The sequence below is a fragment of the Anas acuta genome, chromosome 36, assembly GCF_963932015.1.
Source record: "Anas acuta chromosome 36, bAnaAcu1.1, whole genome shotgun sequence".
Taxonomy (NCBI): domain Eukaryota; kingdom Metazoa; phylum Chordata; class Aves; order Anseriformes; family Anatidae; genus Anas; species Anas acuta.
In genome coordinates, this window is record NC_089014.1 from 22599 (window position 1) to 48007 (window position 25409).

General features: G+C 55.1%; 2 protein-coding genes and 1 long non-coding RNA gene across 5 annotated transcripts in view; all 3 read right to left on the reverse strand.

The window, feature by feature from the left end:
* Window positions 1-6049: 6049 nt before the first annotated feature.
* Window positions 6050-10796, reverse strand: LOC137846671 (sushi, nidogen and EGF-like domain-containing protein 1). The gene is made up of 3 exons (XM_068664734.1): window positions 10740-10796; window positions 8353-8498; window positions 6050-6394 (listed from the first exon to the last, which is right to left on the reverse strand). Exons 1-3 carry the CDS (start codon window positions 10783-10785, stop codon window positions 6050-6052), a joined length of 537 nt encoding a protein of 178 aa, XP_068520835.1. The 5' UTR covers window positions 10786-10796.
* A 2244-nt stretch (window positions 10797-13040) lies between these two features.
* Window positions 13041-25409, reverse strand: part of FCGBP (Fc gamma binding protein) — a 31032-nt gene continuing 18663 nt past the window's right edge. The window contains exons 15-21 of one of the 3 annotated variants that reach the window (XM_068664672.1): window positions 24462-25026; window positions 21616-22220; window positions 19842-20355; window positions 17963-18162; window positions 15808-16182; window positions 14138-14422; window positions 13041-13213 (exon numbers count right to left, since the gene is read on the reverse strand). In XM_068664672.1, the coding sequence (XP_068520773.1) occupies window positions 13211-13213; window positions 14138-14422; window positions 15808-16182; window positions 17963-18162; window positions 19842-20355; window positions 21616-22220; window positions 24462-25026 (2547 nt within the window). In that variant the 3' untranslated portion in view covers window positions 13041-13210. Of the gene's footprint in view, window positions 13214-14137; window positions 14423-14449; window positions 14717-14845; window positions 14948-15807; window positions 16183-17962; window positions 18163-19841; window positions 20356-21615; window positions 22221-24461; window positions 25027-25409 lie in introns of those variants that run through there. The other 2 variants (XM_068664674.1, XM_068664673.1) reach the window with 2 other exon arrangements.
* Window positions 18169-19823, reverse strand: LOC137846662 (uncharacterized). Its single transcript, XR_011090596.1, has 3 exons — window positions 19514-19823; window positions 19019-19209; window positions 18169-18983 (listed from the first exon to the last, which is right to left on the reverse strand). It is a non-coding gene; the product is annotated as an uncharacterized lncRNA (long non-coding RNA).

A 25409-nucleotide genomic window follows, 5' to 3' on the forward strand; every position in this document is an offset into this window, starting at 1 on the left:
GTGGAGGAGGGGGGGGTGTAGTGCGAGGTGTAAACTAGTTGTAGGGAGAGATATACACTGGTAGTAGTGAAAAACGTTAGTGGTGTAAGGCACTGGTTGTAGTGCGAGGTGTAAACTAGTAGTAGTGCAAGACGTAAACTAGTTGTAGGGCAAGATACTAGTTGTGAAAGGTGTAAGCTAGTTGTAGTGCAAGATACTAGTTGTGGTGTAAGGTGTAAACTAGTTGTAGTGCGAGATACACATAGGTATTAGTGGAAAACATTAATAGTGTAAGACACTAGTTGTAGTGCGAGGTGTAAACTAGTTGTAGTGCAAGATACTAGTTGTGCAAGGTGTAAACTAGTTGTAGGGCAAGATACTAGTTGTAGTGCAAGGTGTAAACTAGTTGTAGTGCAAGATAGTTGTGGTGCAAGGTGTAAACTAGTTGTAGAGCAAAATGTAAACTAGTTGTAGTGAAAGGTGTAAACTAGTTGTAGTGCAAGGCACTCACTAGTTGTAGGGCAAGATGTAAACTAGTTGTAGTGCAAGGTGTAAACCCACTGTAACACAAGGTGTAAACCAGTTGTAGTGCAAGACAAACCAGCTGTAGTGTGAGGTGTAAACCCATTGTAGCACCCAGTGTAAACCCATTGTAGCGCAAGCTGTAAACCCGTTGTAGCACCAGGTGTAAACCCATTGTAGCACCCAGAGTAAACCCATTGTACTCCAAGCTGTAAACCTGTTGCAGCACCAGGTGTAAACCCATTGTAACACAAGGTGTAAACCCATTGTAGCACCTGGTGTAAACCCATTGTACCACAAGCTGTAAACCCGTTTCAGCACCCGGTGTAAACCCGTTGTAGCACCAGGTGTAAACCCATTGTACCACAAGGTGTAAACCCGTTGCAGCACCCAGTGTAAACCCGTTGTAGCACCAGGTGTAAACCCATTGTAGTGCCCAGGTGTAAACTAATTGTAGTGCAAGGTGTAAACCCATTGTACCACAAGGTGTAAAACTGTTGCAGGACCAGGTGTAAACCCGTTGTAGCACCAGGTGTAAACCATTGTAGCACCAGGTGTAAACTAATTGTAGTGCAAGGTGTAAAACCCATTGTACCACAAGCTGTAAACCTGTTGCAGCACCCAGTGTAAACCCATTGTAGTGCCAGGTGTAAACCCATTGTACCTCAGGCTGTAAACCCGTTGTAGCACCAGGTGTAAACCCATTGTACCACAAGGTGTAAACCCATTGTAGCACCCGGAGTAAACCCCTTGTAGGCACCCTCCCCCAACGTCCCCGCCGCCGCCTCCTCCTGGCCCCGTGCCCGTCTCCGCGTCACCCTCCCGGCGGTGTCACCCGGCGCCGGGGGCCGTGTCCCCTCCCCCCCCCAGCTGCTGTCCCCTCCCCCCCCCCTTGTCCCCAAATGTCACACGTGTCCCCCCCCCCCCCCCAAAAATGTCCCCCCCCCAAAAAAAATGTCACACGGGGGGTGCTCGGCGGGGGCTTTATTGGCGCTGCCGCGGTGACGCGTCCCCGGTGACCTCCTGGGGGGGGGACATTTTGGGGGGGGGAGGGGGTCAGGGGTGTCCCCAACCCCCAGGGGACATCGTGGGGGGGGGTGGGGGGGGTCCCCAAATTTTCGGAGGATGCGGGTGGGCCCCAAAAGGACACGGGGGGCCCCAAAAATATGTCCCCAGGTCCCCAAGTGCCCCCCAAAAGGACCCAAATGTCCCCAAGCCCATGTCCCATGTCCCCAAGTGTCCCCCCAGGGTGACCCAAATGTCCCCAAACCCCCAGGGTCCCCAAATGCCCCCAGACACCCCCGACCCCAAAAACCCATGTCCCAAAATACCCCATAAGATGCCCCAAATGCCCCCCAGGATGCCCCAGATGCCCCCCAGGAGTCCCAAAATGTCCCCAACCCCATGTCCCCATGTCCCCAAGTGTCCCACAAGGTGACCCAAATGTCCCCAACCCCCAATGTCCCCAAATGCCCCCCAGACACCCCTGACCCCAAAAAACCCATGACCCCAAATGCCCCCTAAGATGCCCCAGATGCCCCCCAGGAGTCCCAAAATGTCCCCAACCCCATGTCCCCATGTCCCCAAGTGTCCCCCCAAGGTGACCCAAATGTCCCCAACCCCCAGTGTCCCCAAATGCCCCCCAGACACCCCCAACCCAAAAACCCCATGACCCAAATGCCCCCCAGGAGTCCCAAAATGTCCCCAAATGTCCCCAAGCCCTTGTCCCCATGTCCCCAAATGCCCCCCCAAGGTGACCCAGCTGTCCCCAAACCCCCAGGGTCCCCAAACGCCCCCCGGACACCCCCAACCCCAAAAACCCCACGACCCCAAATGCCCCCCAGGAGGACCCGAATGTCCCCAACCCCTTGTCCCATGTCCCCAAATGCCCCCCACCCCATGTCCCAAGTGTCCCCCAGGGTGACCCAAATGTCCCCAACCCCCAGTGTCCCCAATGTCCCCAAACACCCCTGACCCCAAAAACCCCAGGACCCCAAATGCCCCCCAAGATGCCCCAGATGCCCCCCAAGAGGACCCAGGTGCCCCCCAGGAGTCCCAAAATGTCCCCAAATGTCCCAAGCCCTTGTCCCCATGTCCCCAAATGCCCCCCCAAGGTGACCCAAATGTCCCCAACCCCCAATGTCCCCAAACGCCCCCCGGACACCCCCGACCCCAAAAACCCATGTCCCAAAATACCCCATAAGATGCCCCAGGTGCCCCCCAAGATGACCCAGGTGCCCCCCAGGAGTCCCAAAATGTCCCCAAATGCCCCCAACCCCTTGTCCCCATGTCCCCAAGTGTCCCCCCAAGGTGACCCAGCTGTCCCCAACCCCCAGGGTCCCCAAACGCCCCCCAGACACCCCTGACCCCAAAAATCCCATGACACCAAATGCCCCCCAGGATGACCCAGATGCCCCCCAGGAGTCCCAAAATGTCCCCAACCCCATGTCCCCATGTCCCCAAGTGTCCCCCAAGGTGACCCAGATGTCCCCAACCCCCAGTGTCCCCAAATGTCCCCAAACACCCTGACCCCCCAAAAAACATGACCCCAAATGCCCCCCAGGAGAACCCAAATGTCCCCAACCCCTTCTCCCCATGTCCCCAAATGCCCCCACAAGGCGACCCAAATGTCCCCAACCCCCATTGCCCCCAAATGTCCCCAAAAACCCCTTTGTCACCCCCCCGACCCCAAATCCCCCCCCCAAAAAAACTCACCCCTAGCAGATATACTCCCTCTCCTCCTCCTCCTCCTTCGTGCTTCGTCCCGCGGTGGTGGTGGCGGCCACCGACGAGGGGTTGGTGACGGGGGGTGACACCGGCCGGGGGGGGGGTCTTGGGGACTTCGGGGGGGGGCTCGGTGCCGTGAAGACGTCGACGCGGAAAATCCAACGCCCCGGGACCCCCACGTTGCTGGTGCGGCCGATGGCCACCACCGCGGGCGAGCGCGAGCCCGGGATGTTGTAGTAGTGGACGTCGTCCCCGCTGTTGAAGCCGGCCTGGGGAGGGGAATTTTTGGGGTTTTTGGGTGGGTTTTGGGGTGGGGAGGGGAATTGGGGGGGGTTTTGGGGTTGTATGGGGGTGATTGGGCGCGAATCGCGGGGATTTGGGTTCAAACCTATGAGTGGCGGCGCAAATCCTATTAGTTGTATCCCAAATCCCATTGATTCTGCCCCAAATCCTATTGATTCCGTCCCAATCCCAATGATTTTGCCCAAATCCCCTTAAATCTGCCCCAAATTCCCTGATTTGGGCACCAAATCCTATTAATTCTGCCCCAAATCCCTTTAACTGCCCCAATCCCTTAACTCTACCCCAATCCCTTTAACTCTGCCCCAAATTCCCTGATTTGGGCACAAATCCTATTAATTCTGCCCCAAATCAATCCTATTAATTCTGCCCAAATCCATTGATTATGTCCCAATCCCCTTGACTATGCCCCAAATCCCCTCAATTGTGCACCAAATCCTATTGATTCTGCCCCAAATCTCATTGATTCTGCCCCAATCCCTTAACTCTGCCCCAAATCCCCTGATTTGGTCACCAAATCCTATTAATTCTGCCCCAAATCCCATTGATTCTGCCCCAAATCTCATTGATTTTGCCCCAATTCCCTTAATTCTGCCCCAGTCCCCTTAACTCCCCCCCAAACCCCTTAACTCCCCCAAATCCCCTTTCCTCCCCCAAAATCCCCATTCTTCCCCAAAACCCCTTTTCCTCCCCCCAAACCCCCTTTCCTCCCCAAAATCCCCTTAAGTCCCCCAAAACCCCCTTAATTCCCCCCAAACCCCCTTCCCTCCCCAAAACCCCCATTCCTCCCCCAAAATCCCCTTAACTCCCCCCAAATCCCTTTAACTCCACTAAAATTCCCTTAAATCTTCCTAAATCCCTTTAATTTCACCAAAATCCCCTTAACTCCCCCCAAATCCCCTTTCCTCTCCCCAAATCCCCTTAACTCTGCCCAAATCCCTTTAACTCCTCTAAAATTCCCTTAAATCTTCCCAAATCCCTTTAATTTCACCAAAATCCCCTTTTCTCTTTAATTTCACCAAAATCCCTTAACTCTTCCAAAACCCCCTTCCCTCCCCAAAAACCCCCTTTCCTCCCCCAAAACCCCCTTTCCTCTCCCCAAATCCCCTTAATTCCCCCCAAATCCCTCTAATTTCACCAAAATCCCCTTAACTCCCCCAAAACCCCTTCCCTCCCCAAAACCCCCTTTCCTCCCCCAAAACTCTCCCATGGGGTCGTGGTGCCCCCACTGTCCCCCCCCGCTGTCCCCCCCCCGCTGTCCCCGCCGCCGGTGTCCCCGTTGTCCCCACCTGTGCCGGGACGCCCCCCAGCCCGGTGTGGGGGTCCCCTGGTTGCGATGCCGGTGGTCCACTGGATGTCCCCGTAGTTGAGCATGATGAAGGAGGTGACACCGTCGGTGGCCAGCACGGCCTGGAAGGTGTTCACCTGGGGGGACAAGTGGCACCTTGTCACCATGTCACCGTGTCACCCTGTCACCGTGTCACCATGTCACCATGTCACTATGTCACTGTGTCACCGTGTCACCCTGGTGTCACCCTGTCACTGTGTCATCGTGTCATTGTGTCACCTTGTCACCGTGTCACCGTGTCACCCCTGTCACCGTGTCACCCTGTCACTGTGTCACCCTGTCACTGTGTCACTCTATTACTGTGTCACTGTGTCACCCTGTCACCCTGTGACCGTGTCACCCTATTACCGTGTCACCCTGTCACCATGTCACCCTGTCACCGTGTCACCGCGTCACCGTGTCACCGTGTCATCCTGTCACCATGTCACCATGTCACTGTGTCATCGTGTCACCGTGTCACCTTGTCACCCTGTCACTGTGTCACCCTGTCACCATGTCACCATCACCGTGTCACTGTGTCACCCTGTCACCTCATCACCGTGTCACCCTGTCACCCTGTCACCGTGTCACCCCGTCACCCTGTTACCATGTCACCCTATTACCGTGTCACCCTGTCACCCTGGTGTCACCGCGTCACTATGTCACGTGTTACCATGTCACCCTGTCACCCTGTCACCCTGTCATTGTGTCACCGTGTCACCATGTCACCATGTCACTGTGTCGCCCTGTCACCGTGTCACCCTATCACCATGTCACCCTGTCACCCTGTCATCGTGTCACCGTTTCACCATGTCACCCTGTCACCCTGTCACCGTGTCACCCTGTCACCCTGTCATCGTGTCACCGTTTCACCATGTCACCCTGTCACCCTGTCACTGTGTCACCCTCTCACCATGTCACCCTGTCACCACTGTGACTGTGTCACCCTGTCACCCTGTCACTATGTCACCATGTCACTGTGTCACCCTGTCACCCTGTCACTGTGTCATTGTGTCACCCTGTTACCGTGTCACCCTGTCACCCTGGTGTCACCGCGTCACCGTGTTACCATGTCACCCTGTCACCGTGTCCTACATCCAGCCTCATTTCCATCCGTGTCCCTCACCCCACCCTGACGCCCCCCCACCCCCACCCCCCCACCCCCTCCCCACTCCCCCTCTCACCCCACCCTTTTCATCCCCTCCTCGTCCCCATTGTCCCCATTGTCCCCATTGTCCCAACCCCCGGTCCCCACCTTATCCGAGGCGGCTCCGAAGAAGACACGCGGTCCCAGGTGGCCACGAAAGCCCAGGTGGGTCTGGGGGCTTCCTCGGAGGGGGCACGGCGGGGGCCAGCTCGCGGGTCAGGCGGGCCAGGAGCTCCGGGGACCGCGTTTGCCGGTAAAAAACGTCCCCTCCCAGTCTGGTGTCCACGTCGGCCCAGTACGGGGCCACGAAGGGACGGTGGCCGGGCAACGGGAAGGGGTTGGGGGTGAATTCGGAGACCCCGTCCCGAAGGAAACCACCCGTTGTTGTTCACCTGCGGGGGAGGGGACAGAGGGGACAGTCGGCTGGTGGCACCCACTGGGTGGGGGGGGGGGGCGGGGGACCAGGCGTGGTGGCACTCGGTGACGGTGGGGGACAACGGTGGGGGGGTGGTCAAGCGTGGTGGCCACCAGTTAGGGTGTCTCTAGATGTGGTGGCTACAACCGTGGTGGCCCCAAGCCATGGTGTCACCAACTCATGGTGTCACCAACCCATGGTGGCATCAACCATGATGACCCCAACCACGGTGTCCCCAACCCATGGTGGCTCCTACCCATGGTGTCCCCAATCCATGGTGTCACCAACTCATGATGTCGTCACCCATGGTGGCCCAAGCTCATGGTGTCCCCAACCACGATGTCCCCAACCATGGTGTCCCCAACCATGATGTCATCAACCATGGTGGCCTGAACTCATGATGTCACCAACCCCATGGTGTCCCCAACTCATGGAGGACCCAACCATGGTGTCCCCAACCATGGCAACCCCAACCCATGATGTCATCAACCACGATGGCCCAAACTCATGGTGTCCCCAACCGTGGTGTCCCCCAACACATGGTGTCCCCAACCATGATGACCCCAACCATGATGTCCCCAACCATGGTGCCACCAAACACGATGTCCCCAACCACGATGTCCCCAACCATGGTGTCCTCAACCATGGCACCTCCAACTCATGATATCATCAACCACGATGACCCAAACTCATGGTGTCACCAACCATGGTGGCCCAAACTCATGGTGTCCCCAACCATAATGTCCCCAACCATGATGTCCCCAACCATGGTGTCCCCAACCCCTAGTGGCTCCAACCCATGATGTCATCAGCCACGATGACCCAAACTCATGATGTCATCAACCATGGTGTCCCCAACCATGGTGTCCCCAACCCGTGGTGTCACCAACTCATGATGTCATCAACCACGATGTCCCCAACCATGATGTCCCCAACCATGGTGGCTCCAACTCATGACGTCATCAACCGTGGTGGACCAAACCCATAATGTCCCCAACCATGATGTCCCCACCCATGGTGTCCCCAACCATGGTGACCCTAACTCATGATGTCATCAACCATGATGGCCCAACCCATGGTGTCCCCAACCCATGGTGGCCCAAACTCATGATGTCATCAACCACGATGACCCAAACTCATGGTGTCATCAACCATGGTGTCCCCAACTCATGGTGTCCCCAACCATGGTGTCTCCAACTCATGATGTCATCAACCATGATGGACCAAAGCCATGGTGTCCCCAACCACGATGTCCCCAACCACGGTGTCCCCAAACATGGTGTCCCCAACTAATGGTGGCTCCAACTCATGATGTCATCAACCATGGTGTCACCAACTCATGACATCATCAACCATGACGCACCAAACCCATGGTGTCCCCAACCATGGCGCCTCCAACCCATGATGTCATCAACCACGATGACCCAAACCCATGGTGTCCCCACCAATGGTGTCCCCAACCATAGTGTCCCCAACTCATGACGTCATCAACTATGACGGACCAAACCCATAATGTCCCCAACTGCGATGTCCCCAACCATGGTGTCCCCAACCATAGCATCCCCAACTCATGACGTCATCAACCATGACGGACCAAACCCATGATGTCCCCAACCACAATGTCCCCAACCACAATGTCCCCAACCACAATGTCCCCAACCACGATGTCCCCAACCATGACATCCCCAACTCATGACGTCATCAACCATGGTGTCCCCAACCACGATGTCCCCAACCACGATGTCCCCAACCATGATGTCCCCAACCATGATGTCCCCAACCACAGCGCCTCCAACCCATGACATCATCAACCACCATGACCCAAAACCACAGTGTCCCACCCATGGTGTCCCCAACCATGTCCCCATTGGTGTCCCCAACCCCCACCCCCTCGAGCGCCCCCCCCCCCCTTTCCCAAAATGCCCCGAAACTCACGTAGAGGGAGCGGTGGGGCACCCCGTAGAAGGAGAAGGTTTCCCACAGCGGGATTTCGGGGCTCATGCCGTCGTCCTCGCGGGGGGTGGCCGCGTCCCCCTCCTCGGGCCCGAAGGGGTAGAGCAGCTCGCTCGTGGGGCGCCCACCTGGGGGGACCCCAAAAAAAATTTGGGAGTGGGCCGGGGGGGGTGGCCCAGGATCACCGGTATCATCTTGGGAACATCCCAGTATGGGGTTGGGATCCCCAGTGTAATCACTTGGCTCCCCAGTATGGATTTGGGACATCCAGTGTTACACTGGGACCATCCCAGTATGGGTTTGGGTCATCCAGTGTCACCCCAGAACCACCCAGTATAGGTTTGGGACCCCCAAATCCACCCTTGGACCAACCAGTATGGGGTTGGGACCCACCAGTATCATCCTGGGAACATCCCAGTATGGGGTTGGGACTTCTAGTGTCACCTTGGTACCATCCCAGTATGGATATGGGACATCCAGTGTTACACTGGGACCATCCCAGTATGGGTTTGGGACCCCCCAGTATGGATTTGGGACCCCCAGTGTCACCTGGGATCATCCCAGTATGGGATTGGGACCCCCAGTGTAACCACTTGACTCCCCAGTATGGGTTTGGGACATCCAGTGTTACACTGGGACCATCCCAGTATGGGTTTGGGACCCCCCAGTATGGATTTGGGACCCCCAGTGTCACCCCAGGAACATCCCAGTATGGGGTTGGGACTCCCAGTGTAACCACTTGACTCCCCAGTATGGGTTTGGGACATCCAGTGTCACCTTGGGACCATCCCAGTATGGGGTTTGGGACATCCAATGTCACCCCAGAACCACCCAGTATAGGTTTGGGACCCCCAAATCCACCCTTGGACCAACCAGTATGGGGTTGGGACCCACCAGTATCATCCTGGGAACATCCCAGTATGGGGTTGGGACTTCTAGTGTCACCTTGGTACCATCCCAGTATGGATTTGGGACATCCAGTGTTACACTGGGACCATCCCAGTATGGGTTTGGGACCCCCCAGTATGGATTTGGGACCCCCAGGGTCACCTTGGGACCTCCCAGTATGGGTTTGGGACATCCAGTGCCACTCCAGGACCATCCCAGTATGGGGTTGGGACCCCCACTGTAATCAATTGACTCCCCAGTATGGATTTGGGACATCCAGTGTTACACTGGGACCATCCCAGTATGGGTTTGGGACCCCCCAGTATGGATTTGGGACCCCCAGGGTCACCTTGGGACCATCCCAGTATGGGGTTGGGATCCCCAGGGTCACCTGGGATCATCCCAGTATGGGTTTGGGACATCCAGTGTCACCTTGGGACCATCCCAGTATGCGGTTGGGACCCCCAGTGTAACCTCTTGACTCCCCAGTATGGGGTTGGGACATCCAGTGTTACACTGGAACCATCCCAGTATGGGTTCGGGACCCCCCAGTATGGATTTGGGACCCCCAGGGTCACCTTGGGACCATCCCAGTATGGGTTTGGGACATCCGTTGTTACACTGGGACCATCCCAGTATGGGTTTGGGACCCCCCAGTATGGATTTGGGACCCCCAGGGTCATCTTGGGACCATCCCAGTATGGCGTTGGGATCCCCAGTGTAATCACTTGACTCCCCAGTATGGATTTGGGACATCCAGTGTTACACTGGGACCATCCCAGTATGGGTTAGGGACCCCCCAGTATGGGTTTGGGACCCCCAGGGTCGCCTTGGGAACATCCCAGTATGGGGTTGGGACTCCCAGTGTAACCACTTGACTCCCCAGTATGGGTTTGGGACATCCAGTGTTACACTGGGACCATCCCAGTATGGGTTTGGGACCCCCAGTGTCACCCTGGGACCCCCCAGTATGGGTTTGAGACATCCAGTGTCACCTCGGGACCATCCCAGTATGGGCTTCGGACCTCCCAGTATGGCTTTAAGACCTCCCGGTATGACACTGGGACCTCCCAGTGTGGCTTTAAAACCTCCCAGTATGGCTGTGGGACCTCCCAGTATGACACTGGGACTTCCCAGTATGGCTTTAAAACCTCCCAGTATGGCTGTGGGACCTCCCAGTATGACACTGGGACCTCCCAGTATGGCTTTAAAACCTCCCAGTATGGCTTTAAGACCTCCCAGTATGGCTCTGGAACCTCCCAGTATGACACTGAGACTTCCCAGTATGGCTTTAAAACCTCCCAGTATCCCCCCAGATGGGCCTGGGACCCTCCCACACCCCATGGGTGCCCCATGGGTGCCCCCCATGTCCCCAGGGTGCCCCCCCATGTCCCCAGGGTGCCCCCCCCATGTCCCCAGGGTGCCCCCCCATGTCCCCAGGGTGTCCCCCCCCAATGTCCCCAGGGTCCCCCCGCACTCACCCGTGTGGCCGAGGAGGAGGAGGAGGAGGACGGGGGCAGCCTTCATCTGCCTGGACCTGGGTGGGGGCGGTTCCGAGGGTGTCCCCAAGGGTGTCCTTGTCCCCAGGGGTGTCCCCAAGGGTGTCCCTGTCCCCAGGGGTGTCCTTGTCCCCATGGGTGTCCCTGTCCCTGTGGGTGTCCCAAAGGGTGTCCCTGTCCCCATGGGTGTCCCTGTCCCCAAAAGTGTCCCCGTCCCCAAAAGTGTCCCCATCCCCACAGGTGTCCCCATGGGTGTCCCTGTCCCCGTGGGTGTCCCCATGGGTGTCCCCATCCCTAAGGGTGACCCCAAGGGTGTCCCTGTCCCCTGTGTGTCCCAATCCCCGTGGGTGTCCCTGTCCCCAAAAGTGTCCTCATGGGTGTCCTTGTCCCCATGGGTGTCCCTGTCCCTAAGGGTGACCCCATGGGTGTCCCCATCCCCAAGGTGTCCCCATCCCCAAGGGTGTCCCTGTCCCATGGGTGTCCCTGTCCCCAAAAGTGACCCCATCCCCAAGGGTGTCCCTGTCCCATGGGTGTCCCCATCCCCACAGGTGTCCCCATGGGTGTCCTTGTCCCCATGGGTGTCCCTGTCCCCAAGGTGACCCTGTCCCCATGGGTGTCCCCATCCCTAAGGGTGACCCCAAGGGTGTCCCTGTCCCTAAGGGTGACCCCAAGGGTGTCCCCATTCCCATGGGTGTCCCTGTCCCCAAAAGTGTCCTCATGGGTGTCCTTGTCCCCATGGGTGTCCCTGTCCCCAAGGGTGTCCTTGTCCCCATGGGAGTCCCTGTCCCCAAAAGTGTCCCCATCCCCAAGGGTGTCCCCATTCCCATGGGTGTCCTTGTCCCCATGGGTGTCCCTGTCCCTAAGGGTGACCCCATGGGTGACCTCGTCCCCATGGGTGTCCCTGTCCCCCCCCGTCCCCAATGTCCCCCCCCCAGTGTCCCCACTCACCCGGGTGCCATGGTGCCGCTGGTGCCCACTGGGGTGGCCCGGAGCTGATTTATCCCCTGGGAGGGGACGGGGACAAGGGACAGGGACAAGGGAGGGGGGGGGGACACGGGGGGGGCACCTCCCAGAGCCCTGGGGCGGTTCCGCCTCCGTTCCCACGGCACTGGGGACACTGGGATGTACTGGGAGGGACTGGGGGAGCCAAAAGGGAGGGGGGGCACTAGGGTGGATTGGGGACACTGTGTTGGGGGGGGGACTGGGAGGGACTGGGAGGACTGGAGGGGGTGCTGTGAGGGACTGGGATATACTGGGAGGGACTGGGGGCACTGGGGGTGACACTGGAGGGGTGAATTGGGACATATTGGGAGGGCTGGGATGTACTGGGAGGCACTGGATACATAGAGGGGGGTGGAACTGGGACATACTGGGGGGGGTGACTTAGAGGAACTGGGGCTACTGAGGATCACTGGGATGTACTGGGAGGACTGGGACATAATGAAAGAGCATGGGTCACTGGGGGGGGGGGCACTGGGCGTGAACTGGGACAATCTGGGGGATAACTGGGAGTGGACTGAGACAAACTGGGGGATAACTGGGAGTGGACTGGGACAAACTGGGGGATAACTGGGATGTAGCCAGGACACCCTGGGGTTAACTGGGGGGGTGGGAACCGGAGCCAACTGGGACATACTGGGAGGGACAGTGGTGGCCCGGGGCGATGCCAGTGGCGGTTCCCAGTATCCCTCCTGGCACTGGGGACGCATCCGGGACTGGGGGGGGGGGGACAGGGACACGTGGCCACCCCCCCCCCGGGGGACCCAGGTGTCACCCCCCCAGGGGACGAAATTGTCACCCCCCAGGGGACCCAGGTGCCACCCCCCCCCCTCCAAGGGGATCCCAGTGTCCGGGTGTCACCCCCCCCAGGGGACCAAATTGTCACCCCCCAGGGTCCCCAAGTGCCACCCCCCCCTCCCAGGGGACCCACACATCTGGGTGTCACCCCCCCCCGAGGGACCAAATTGTCACCCCCCCCCCAGGGGACATACGTGCCACCCCCTCCAAGGGGACCCAGATGTCCGGGTGCCCCCCCCCCCACCCCCAAGGGGGTGCCCTGGGGCCATGGGCAGGGAGGTGACAATGACACGGGAGGTGACAATGACGTGGTGGCCGTGACGGGAAATATTGACTGAGGGGGGGGGGGGACGGGGACACCTGGGGGGGGGGGGACAGGAGGTGCCTGGGGCACCAAAGGGCTGGCAGGGGACCCAGGCATCCGGGTCCCCCCCCCCCCCTCCACCCAACCCCCTTTTACCCTAAGCCTGTCCCTTTTTTAAAAAAAAATACTTTTTTTTTTTTTCTCCTTAATTTCAGCCATTTTATTGCAGAACAAAACCCTGCAGTTCTGGGGAGAAAAAGCCCTGGTTTGGGTTAAAAGCCGGCCTTTTGTTAGGCTGCGTCTGGGCGGCGGTGGCCTCAGGGGCAAGGCGTGACATTTCTGCTTCTCTGCGTCACTGGGTCAAAAAAAAAAAAAGAGAGAAAAACCCACATGAATTAACCCCTTTTTCAGTTCTTTTGCTCATTTTCAGTTTTTTACCCCCTTTTCTCTTTCTTTTTCTTCTCTTTTTATTTTTTCCCCCTCAATTTAGGCTCTTTCATCCCATTTTTCCCCCTTCTGGTGCTGATGAACCAAGCCATTCATTGCAAACCCCAAAGGGCCTGATTCTGGGGGGAGAAAAGAGGATTTTGGTTAATATGGTCTACAGTCTGTGGGGGTTTTCCTTGTGTTACATTTATGGGGAGAAAAACATGATTTTTGGTTAATCTGAAGGGATGAGCTGACTTATGAAGGCCGACTGCTGCTAGTAGGATAACTGACAACTGCTTCTTTTGTGTGAAACTGGTGGAAAAAAAGCCAATTTTGGTAAATCTGAAGGGATAGGCTACTGGCAACACGGATGGATATCTGCCATGCTTGAAACTGGGGGAAAACCAAACAATTTTGGTCAAAATGAAGGGGTTGGCGCCTCCTGGTGAGGGCAGCCCACCCGGGTGCTTCCCTTCCATGAAAGTGGTGGAGAAAAAAGACAATTTTGGTTAATTTTGCATGGATATCTTTTGGTGATAGGGGGTGGAGGATGGCAGTTCTACGGACTTCCCCTGCAGCAAATTGGGGGAAAAAAAGGCCATTTTGGTTCATCTGAAGGGTCAGGATGATGGTGGGATGAAGGACAACTCCTGTTGCTACTTCCTTCTACCAAAATTTGTAGAAAAAAAGCACAATTTTGGTTAATCTGAAGGGTTTTGACCAACTCATGGGCCTACATTCACTGCGGCCTACAAGGCCTCAACCAGGCCGCAACCAGGCCGCTACCGATATCACCCTGAATCTCCCCAAAAAAAGCCTCCCCGCGTTGTCACCCGTGGGGGACGCTCACGTGGGTGAAGTCGGGCGCCCTCCAGGCCTTCATCGCCGCCGCCATGTTGGCCACCAAAACCCCATCGGGGCCACGGAGGTCGTTGGCCGCGTCGGCGTCGTAGTTGCCGCACAGGCCGCAGAGGAGCTTGCTCATCTCCTTGGGGACCGTCACCGTCACCTCGCTGGCGGGGCTGAGGCCGATGAGGACGGCGGATTTTTGGGAGAGCCACACGGTGTTTTCGGACTCGTAGACGGTCAACTGGCCGGAGATTTCGGTCGGGATGGAGGCCGGGACCCCGTTGACCTGAAGGAGAGAGAAGCGGGTAGAACACAACGCCTCAATGGGTTAAGCTCAAATTTTGGGGAGAAAAAGTCGAGGAATTGGTTTTCCCTCCCCACCATTCTTGGGGAGCCTAAAATAAGGTGAAATCTCTTAAATTTGAGGGGGTTTAGTTGAGTCATGTGGTGTTCTTGGCCTAAAATAGGGTGAAATCCCTTGATTTGAGGGGGTTTAGTTGAGTTATTTGGTGTTTTTGGCCTCAAAAATGGTCAATGGGTCGGAGATTTTGGCCGGGATGGAGGCCGGGACCCCGTTGACCTGAAGGAGGGAGAAGCGGGTAGAACACGACGCCTCAATGAGTTAATTTCAAATTTTGGGGAGAAAAAGTCGAGGAACTGGTTTTCCCTCCCACCATTCCGGGGGAGCCTAATATAGGGTGAAATCCCTCAAATCTGAGGGGGTTTAGTTGAGTTTTGTGGTGTTCTTGGCCTCAAAAATGGTCAACTGGCCAGAGATTTTGGCCAGGATGGAGGCCGGGACCCCGTTGACCTGAAGGAGAGAGAAGCGGGTATAACACAACGCCTCAATGAGTTAACCTCAAATTTTGGGGAGAAAAATTCAAGGAATTGGTTTTCCATCCCACCATTCTTGGGGAGCCTAAAATAGGGTGAAATCCCTCAAATTTGAGGGGGTTTAGTTAAGTTATTTGGTGTTCTTGGCCTCAAAAATGGTCAACCGGCCAGAGATTTTGGCCGGGATGGAGGCCAGGCCCCCCAAATTAATGGAAAAAAAGGCATTTTTGGTCAAAATAAAGGGCTGGGCAGCTGAGTGGAGATCTCTTGGTGGTGGGATGAAGGACAAAATGTGGTGGTCCTTCACTTGCAATGTTGGTGGAAAAAGACATTGATTTGGTTAAAATGAAGGGAAAAACCAACTCATGGACATCTTGTGATGAAGGATGGCACCCATGGGTGTTTCCTCCTCAATAAATTGGAGGAAAGAAGGTGATTTTGGGAAAAATTAAGGGCGGTAGAGCTGCGTGGCAATCCTGTGATGATGATGGGATGAAGAACACCACATGGGTGTCCTCCTCTTGCAATAAACCAATGAAAAAAAATATGGTTTTGGTTAAAATGGAGGGACAGGCCAATCCATGACCATCTTGCGATGATGGTGGGGTGAAGAGCGGCACCCGTGGGTGTTTCTCCTGGAATAAATTGGTGGAAAGAAGGAAATTCGGGTTAAAAACAAAGGGATGAGCTGAAGGATGAAGATCTGATGACGGTGGGATGAAGCCTTGCACGAAACCGGTGCCCCGTGCAAAATATTGATGGAAAACCCACCAAATTTGGTTCCAATGAATTGCCGGGCTGACACCGGGGGGGATTTTTGGGGCGGATTCAACCTACCCAAATCTTCTTGTCCCTCTTGATGGTGATGAAAGACGAACCACCGAAGAAATGTAGGGCCACCACGACCGGCCGGTCCTCAACCTCCTGGACGTCAACCAAGAGCCGAAACCACTGGGGATGGCCGGGCTTGCAAAGCGAGGTCACCACGTAGTTGCCCATGGCCATGGTGGCCCCGGTGGCCCCGTCGAAGGAGGTGAAGCGGGTGGCGGGGACCAGGGTGCAACGGCCGGGCTGCTCCACGCACCCGCGGACGCCGTCGCGCGTGCCGCAGACTTGGCCGAAGGGGCAGCCGGCCGGTTGGCACAGCATGCCGCCCGCCGCCCGGCACGTGCACCTCTCGCTGCAGTCGGCGGAGAGGATGGTCTCGGCGATCTGCGGGGCAGATAGGGTGGTAAAATCCTTTTTTTAGGGTTAAAAATGCAGCACGCAATGGGGTTCTGCCTTGCTACGGGTGCAAAAATGGGAGGAAGATGCATGCACGCAGTTTTTTCCCCTTGCAAAAGGTGGGAAAAAAGGAAAAAAAGATGCATGCAACAGGGTTCTGGCTTGCTAAGGGTGTAAAAATGGGAGAAAGCTGCATGCAAGCAAATTTTTTCCTTTGCAAAGGGTGGAAAAATGGGGAAAAGCTGCATGCAACAGGGGTCTGACTTGTAAAGGTTGCAAAGAAAAGGAAAGAAATGCAGTATGCAAAGGAATTCTGCCTTGTAAAGGGTGAAAAAAATGGGAGAAAGATGCATATAAGCATTTTTTCCTTGCAAAGAATGCAAAATGGGAAAAAAGCTGCATGCAACAGCGTTCTGCCTTGTAAAAATTGCAAAGAAAATGAAAGAAATGAAGTATGCAACAGGGTTCTGGCTTGCTAAGGGTGTAAAAATGGGAGAAAGTTGCATGCAAGCAAATTTTTTCCTTTGCAAAGGGTGGAAAAATGGGAAAAAGCTGCATGCAACAGGGGTCTGACTTGCAAAGGTTGCAAAGAAAAGGAAAGAAATGCAGCATGCAATGGGGTTCTGCCTTGTAAAGGGTGCAAAAATGGGAGAAAGATGCATGCAAGCAGTTTTTCCCCTAAAAAAGGGTGAAAAAAAGGAAAAAAGCTACATGCAACAGGGTTCTGACTTGCAAAAATTGCAAAGAAAATTAAATAAATGCAGTATGCAATGGAGTTCTGCCTTGCAAAGGGTGCAAAATTGGAAGAAAGATGCATATAAGCATTTTTTCTTTTGCAAAGGGTGCAAAAAGGGAAAAAAACTGCATGCAACAGGGTTCTGACTTGCTAAAGGTGCAGAGAAAAAGAAATAAATGCAGCATACAATGGGGTTCTGCCTTGTAACGGCTGCAAAAACGGAAGAAAGATGCATGTAAGCATTATTTCCCTTGCAAATGGTGCAAAAAGGGAAAAAAAAGCTGCATGCAACAGGATTCTGACTTGCAAAATGTGCAGAGAAAAGGAAAGAAATGCAGCATGCAATGGGGTTCTGTTTTGCAAAGGCTGCAAAAATGGAAGAAACATGCATTCAAGCAGTTTTTCCCCTTGTAAAGGGTGAAAAAAAGGAAAAAAAGCTGCATGCAACAGGGTTCTGCTTTGGAAAGGGTGTAAAAATGGAGGAAAGCTGCATGCAACAGGGTTCTGCCTTGCAAAAATTGCAAAGAAAATTAAATAAATGCAGTATGCAATGGAGTTCTGCCTTGTAGAGGGTGCAAAAATGGAAGAAAGATGCGTGTAAGCATTTTTTCCTTGCAAAGGATGCAAAATGGGAAAAAAGCTGCACGCAACAGGGCTCTGCTTTGCAAAGTTTGCAGAGAACAGGAAAGAAATGCAGCATACAATGGGGTTCTGCCTTGTAAAGGGTGCAAAATTGGGAGAAAGATGCATGCAAACAGTTTTTCCCCTTGCAAAGGGCGCAAAAAATAAGGAGAGCTGCATGCAACAGGGTTCTAACTTGCAAAAATTGCAAAGAAAAGGAGAGAAATGCAGCATGCAATGGGGTTCTGCATTGCAAAGGCTGCAAACACCCACAGTAGTGCAAAGCTGCCCGTGCAAAATGCAAGCACCCACTGGGCGTGCAATGCTGCAACACCCCCTTTGCAAGGATGCAAACGCCCACAGCACCTCCAAAGTGCAAACCGGGCCATGTGAGCGCCCAGCAGCACCCACCTCGAAGAAGCGGCCGCGGTGCATGCACCCGCAGGACTCCATGGGGACGCACTCGCCCCCGTTGAAGACGAAGCCCTCGTCGCACTGGCAGCCCTCGAAGCATTTGCTGGTGCAGCTGCTGCCGGCGGAGAGGCTGGCGCACGTCTGGTCACAAGTGCGGGCACAGAGCTCGTAGTGGCTGTCGGGGGGGCAGGAGAGCGCTGGCGGGTGGAAAAGCAGAAAGAAAAGCTCCAAAATTTGCCATTTTTTGCTTATTTTCTTCCTCTGTGTTGCAAAATTTGCTCGTGCCCAAAAGGCGGGGCTGCGTGCAGGCTGCTTCTCCCTAGCAAAAGCTTTCCCCCAAATTCCATGCCAGGTGTTTTCCCTCTGCAAATTTTCCCATATGCCAGCAAATTATTGATGCAGCCACTTTTTCCCCCCTTGCAAAAGTTTGCAAGGCCTAAAGAACCGCAGCATGCAACTGCTCGACCCCTCGTGGGGATTTAAACTTGCTGCATGCGATTGCTTCCCCATGCAAAAAATCAGCAAAAGTAAATTTACATTGCTGCATGCAAACACTTCCTCACTTGCAGACATTTGACACTGCTGCTTGCAAACGGGAACCCCTGCAAGTGCCTTGACCCGTGCAAAAAATGCAGTCACTGCTGCGTGCAACGGCTTGCAAGCTCTGCAGAACCAAACTGCTGCTGCATGCAACTGCTGGCACTAAAATATGCAAGCAGTGCTGCACGGTGATGTGTGCAAAATGTGGCACCAAGCTGTTGCTGCATGCAACTGGTCGCATTCTGAGAAAAATGCAAGTGTCTCTGCAGATAATGGTGTGAAAACTCTGCAGAACTGCGTGCAAACTGTGGAATTAAACTGATGGTGCACACAGCTGCTGGCATGGGAAAAAAAAAGCAAGCATTGGTGCATGCAATTGTGTGCAAACTCTGCAAAACTACTGCATGCAACCGCACACAAACTTGGCAGAAGAAGTGCATGCAATGAGTTTCAAACTCTGCAGATCTGGTGCATGCAACTGTGTGCAAACTCTGCAAAACTGCTGCATGCAACTGTGTGCAAACTCCACAGAACGGATGTGTCCAATTGCATGCAAACTCTGCAGAACAAGTACATGCAGTCACGTGCAAATTCTGCAGAGCAAGTGTATGTGATGGCATGCAAACCCTGCCAAATTGGCACATGCAATTGCATGCAAACTCTGCAGGATAAAAGTACATGCAAGCATGTGCAAACTGCAGGACCTCTGCATGCAATGGTGTGCAACCCATGGAACTAAGCTGCAGCTGCTGGCATGAAAAAAAAAAAATTGCAATCACTGGTGCATGCGACTACGTGCAAACTCTGCAAAACTGCTTAATGCAGCTGTGTGCAAACTCTGCAAAACTGGCGCTTTCAAGTGCATGCAAACTTGGCAGGAAAAGTACATGCAATCACGTGCAAATTCTGCAGAACAAGTGTATGTAGTGGCATGCAAGCTCTGCCAAATTGGTGCATGCAACCTCTGCAGAAAAAAAAGTGCATGCAACGGCGTGCAAACCGCAGAACCTCTGCATGCAACGGCGTGCAAACCACGGAACTAAGCTGCTGCTGCATGCAGCTGCTGGCAAGGGAAGGAAAAAAATAGATATGCAAGCACTGGTGCATGCAACTATGTGCAAACTCTGCAAAACTGCTGCATGCAACCGTGTGCAAACGCCGCAAAACTGGTGCTTTCAATTGCATGCAAACTCAGCAGGAAAACTGCATGCAACCATGTGCAAACCGCAGAACCTCTGCATGCAACGGCGTGCAAACCACGGAACCAAACAACTGCTGCATGCAACAGCTCCCCCCTTTTCCGAACCGCCTCCCCGCCTCCCCCACGCCCACTCACGGCACTTGGCTGCTTCCCTCCACTCCTGCAGCTCCCCTCCGGCCGCCTGGCAGGCGGCGGCGTAGGCTTGCAAGACCCTGCACAGCTCCGCGCCGCCCGCCTTGCCGCAGCCCTCCTGCGCGCAGCTCGCCGCGTGCTCCCAGGGCGCCACCACCTTGTGGCACCCCCCGAAAGGCCCCGTCTCGTCCTCCAGCAAGCTGCAGAGCTCGGGTTTGCTTTGGGGACAGGGTTCCGGCTGCGAGCCGTGCTTGCAACCCCGGACGGGGATGCCCCAGTTGCTCCCCAGCTCCTCGGGGTCGGCGGCGTCGTTGGCGGCGTCGCCGTCGAAGTTGCCGCAGAGGCCGCCGGTGTGGTGGCGGTAGGAGGCGGGGAGGGTGAGCAGGACGTAGGAGACGGTGTCGTAGAGCAGCTTGAGCCCCCCCTGCGCCCGCAGCACCTGGTGGGCCCCCTCCTGGGTCACCGTCACCGCGCCCCCCGCCAGCATCAGGGGCAGGAGGTGCCGCTCGCCGTCCACCTGCAATTTGGGGGGGGGAGAAAGGGGGCATCAGGGTGGGCATTCCAGGGGTTGAGGGGGTTTGGGGGGGGTCTGCAACGTGAAATGGGGTTGTAGGGAAAGGGGGGGTTGCATTGGAAAGAGGGTTTGCATTTAAAATGGGGTTCGTGCCCTCTGCAACCTGAAATGGGGTTTGCATTTAAAACAGATTTGCATTTAAAAGGGAGTTTGCATTTAAAATGGGGGGTTTGCATCCTCTGCAACCAGAAGTGGGGTTGCAGGTGAAGAAAGGATTGCGTGCTCTGCGACCTAAAACCCCACAGAATCACAAAATTTTAAATGCAAGCCCCATTTGCACACTTTGCAACCCCAAACAGGGTTGCAGCTAAAGGGGGAGTTGCATGCTCTGCTCTGCAACTTAAAATGGGGTTTGCATTTAAAACAGATTTGCATTTAGAGGGAGTTTGCATCTAAAATGGGGTTTTCTTGCTATGCAGCCTGAAATGGGGTTGCAGCTAAAAAGGGGATTGCATCCTCTGCAACCTAAAACCCCACGGAATCACAGAATTTTAAATGCAAGCCCCATTTGCACGCTTTGCAACCCAAAATGGGGTTGCAGCAAAAGGTGGGGGTTGCATGCTCCGCTCTGCAACCTAAAATGGGGTTTGCATTTAAAATAGATTTGCATTTAAAGGGGAGTTTGCATTTCAAATGGGGGGTTTGCATGCTCTGCAACCAGAAGCGGGGTTGCAGCTGAAGTGGGGGTTGCATGCTCTGCAACCTAAAACCCCATGGAATCACAGAATTTTAAATGCAAGCCCCATTTGCACGCTTTGCAAGCCGAAATGGGGTTGCAGCTAAAGGGAGGGTTGCATGCTCTGCTCTGCAACCTGAAATGGGATTTGCATTTAAAATAGAGTTGCATTTAAAAGGGAGTTCGCATTTAAAATGGGGGGTTGCATCCTCTGCAACCAGAAGTGGGGTTGCAGCTAAAGTGGGAGTTGCATGCTCTGCTCTGCAACCTAAAACGGGGTTTGCATTTAAAATTTGACTTTAAATCAAATAAGTAAATAAATAAATAAATAAATAAAATAAGATTTGCATTTAAAAGGGAGTTTGCATCTAAAATGGGGGGTTTGCATGCTCTGCAGCCTGAAACGGGGTTGCACCCAGAACAGGGCTGCGAGAGCGCTGCAACGGGACGCACGAATCCTCCACCTCCAAGCAGCACCTTGGGGTGCACGGACCCCCTTTTTGCACCAACGCCCCCCGGCCCCTCACCTTCACCTCCCACTGCTTCCCCCGGCTCATGCTGATGGTGACGCCGTGCACGGTGATCAGCAGCTGCTGCGTGAGCGGCTCCGGCCCCCTGTGGTCCTTTTGCACCCGCACCATGAAGGGCACCAGGTCCACCTCGGACCCCTCGGCTTCGGCGGCCGCCGCCAGGGTGTAGGTGCAGGAGCCGGCAAAACGCAACGCGCGCCCGTCGAAGGTGCGGAAAGAGGCGGCGCCCAGCACCTCGCAGCGCCCGCAGCTGCTGGGGTAGCACCCCCGCACCCCCTCCTGCACCCTGCACGCCTCCCCCTCGCCGCAGCTCGCCTCTTCGCACTCCAGCTCCCCGTCCCCTTTGCAGGTGCAGCGCTGGGTGCAGCGGGGGCAGGAGTAGAACTCCTCGCCCCGCTGGTAGTAGCGGCCGTCGTGCAAGCAGCCGCAGCGGGCCAGGGGGACGCAGCGGTCGCCGCTCTGCAAGAAGCCGGGGTCGCAGAAGCAGCCCTCGGTGCACGGGGACGATTCGTCGCAGCCTTCGTCCTCCGTCTGGCCGCCGCACGTGGCCGGGCAGGACGAGCCGCAGAGTTCGTAGTGTTGGTTCGGGGGGCAGACGGGACCTGCAAAAGGGGGGGGTGGGGGGGGAAAAATGGGTGCAGGGTCCCACGTCTGTCTGTGCTCAAAGCCCTCCCTGCAATCCCCGAAATTCTGCAGAGATGTGAGCCCAAATCCCCTCCTGCAATTCCAAATCCCTGAAGAAATGTGAGCCCCAAATCCCTCCTTGCAATTCCAAAACGTTGCAGAAATGCAAACCCAAATTCCTTCACGCATTTCCAAAACACCCCAGAAATGTGAACCCAAATCCCTTCCTGCAATTCCAAAACGTTGCAGAAATGTAACCCAAAATTCCTTCCTGCAATTCCAAAGCACCCCAAAAATGTGAGCCCAAATCCCTCCCTGAAATCCCAGATCCCTGCAGAAATGTGAGCCCAAATCCCTTCTTGCAATTCCAAAGCCCTGCAAAAATGCAAACCCAAATCCCTTCGTGCAATTCCAAAACCCTGCAGAAATGTGAGCCCCAAATCCCTTTTTGCAATTCCAAAACATTGCAGAAATGCAACCCCTAAAACCCTCCTGCAATTCCCAGACCCTGCAGAAATGCAACCACAAATTCCTTCCTGCAACCCCTAAACCTTGCCGAAGTGTGAGTCCAAATCCCTTCCTGAAATCCCTAAACCTTGCAGAAATGCAAACCCAAATTCCTTCCTGCAACTCCAAAGCACCCCAAAAATGTGAGCCCAAATCCCTTCCTGAAATTCCAAAGCCCTGCAGAAATTTGAGCCCAAATCCCTTCTTGCAATTCCAAAATCCTGAAGAAATGCGACCACAAATTCCTTCCTGAAATCACTAAACCTTGCAGAAATGTGAGCCCAAATCCCTTCCTGCAATTCCAAAACCTTGCAGAAGTGTGAGTCCAAATCCCTTCCTGAAATCCCTAAACCTTGCAGAAATGCAAACCCAAATCCCTTCCTGCGATCCCCAAACCCTGCAGAGATGTGAGTCCAAATCCATTTTTGCAATCCCTAAACCTTGCAGAAATGCGAACCCAAATTCCTTCCTGCAATTCCAAAACACCCCAGAAATGTGAGCCCAAATCCCTCCCTGAAATCCCAGATCCCTGCAGAAATTTGAGCCCAAATTCCTTCCTGCAATTCCAAACCCTTGCAAAAATGCAAACCCCGAAACCCTTCCTGCAATCCCTAAATCTTGCAGAAATGTGACCCCAAATTCCTTTTTGCAATTTCAAAACCCTGCAGAAATGTGAACCCAAAATCCCTCCTTGCAATTCCAAAACCATGAAAAAATGCAAACCCAAATTTCTTCCTGCAATCCCCAAACCCTGCAGAGATGTGAGCCCAAATTCCTTCTTGCAATTCCAAACTCCTGCAAAAATGCAAGTCCAGAATCCCTTCCTGCAACCCCTAAACCTTGCCAAAGTGTGAGTCCAAATCTCTTTTTGCAATTCCAAAACCCTGCAGAAATGCAAGCCCTGAATCCCCTTCTGCAACCCCTAAACCTTGCGGAAATGCAAACCCAAATTCCTTCCTGCAATTCCAAAACACCCCAGAAATGTGAGCCCAAATCCCTCCCTGAAATCCCAGATCCCCGCAGAAATTTGAGCCCAAATCCCTTCTTGCAATTCCAAACCCCTGCAAAAATGCAAACCCCGAAACCCTTCCTGCAATCCCTAAACCTTGCAGAAATGTGACCCCAAATCCCTTCCTGCAATTCCAAAACCCTGCAGAAATGTGAGCCCAAATCCCTTCCTGCAATTCCCAAATCCTGTAGAAATCATGCCCAAATCCTGCATGCAAACCCCAGACTTTTCATGTAGATCCCAAATCCCTTTGTGCATGCAAACCCCAATTCCTCCATGCATGCACACCCCAATTCCTCCATGCAAACCCAAACCCCTCCATGCATGCACACCCCAATTTCTCCATGCACACCCAACCCCCTCCGTGCATGCACACCCCAATTCCTCCATGCAAACCCAAACCCCTCCGTGCATGCACACCCCAATTCCTCCAAGCAAACCCAAATCCCTCCATGCATGAAAACCCCAATTCGTGCATGCACACCCCAATTCCTCCAAGCAAACCCAAATCCCTCCATGCATGCACACCCCAATTCGTGCATGCACACCCCAATTCCTCCATGCAAACCCAAATCCTTCTGTGCATACACACCCCAATTCCTCCATGCACACCCAACCCCCTCCATGCATACACACCCCAAAGCCTCCTCGCAACCCCCCCAGTGCAACCCCAGCGGATCTCCCCGCGCCGAGCCCCGCGTACTGCAGAAGGCGGCCGTGCGCCACGGCTCGACGCGAATCCCCTGGCTCTGGCAGGCGGTGACATAGGCGCTGACGGCGCTGCAGACGGTTTCCTGGTGCCCCTTGTAGAGGCAAGTGTCGAAGAGGCAGTCGTCGAAGTAGGGAGCCGGGTCGATGGCGCCGTGGCAGGCGGCGAAGGGACCTTGCTTCTTCACCAGCACCCCGCAGTGCTTGTCGCCGCGGTAGGCGCGCTTCTCCGCCTCGGTGCAAACTTGGCAATCCTTGGTGCAGCCGGCAGAGCAGCCGGGGACGTCGGCCACCTTCCAGGCGTCGGCGAATTGGACCTCGTCGGTGACCGAGGTGCCGTCGGGCAAAGCGAAGTCGTCCTCGGGGTTCCCGTCGGCGTTGCCGCAGAGCCCGCAGACGGAGCGCGCGTAGGTGGTGGGGAGGATGACCCGGGCGTAGCTGTGCCAGTCGAAGGTGACGATGACGTCGAAGTCGGTCTTGAGGAAGCCGTGGACGCCGCTGATGTAGGCGCGGAGCTGGGTGCCGTGGCTGAAGGGGAGGTCCACCAGGATCCCGTTGACCTGGAAGGGGAGGGGAAGGGCAGGGGGACGCCACGCCAGGGGCGTGCAGCCCCCCCAGGTGTCGTGCAACGAGCTTGAAGTCCAACTGGATGGCTCATGATGAGCTTGCAATTTAATTTGACACCGTGCAACCATGGCCAGTTGGCTCCTGATGCCCTTGACACCCAACTGGACTTCTCCCAACGCCCTTGACACCCAACTGGACGTCTCCCGACTCCCTTGACACCCAACTGGACGTCTCCCATAGCTCTTGACACCCAACTGGACTCCTCCCGACGCTCTTGGCAACCAACTAGACGTCTCCCGACGCCCTTGGCACCCAACTAGACGTCTCCCGATGCCCTTGACACCCAACCGGATGTCTCCCGACGCCCTTGACACCC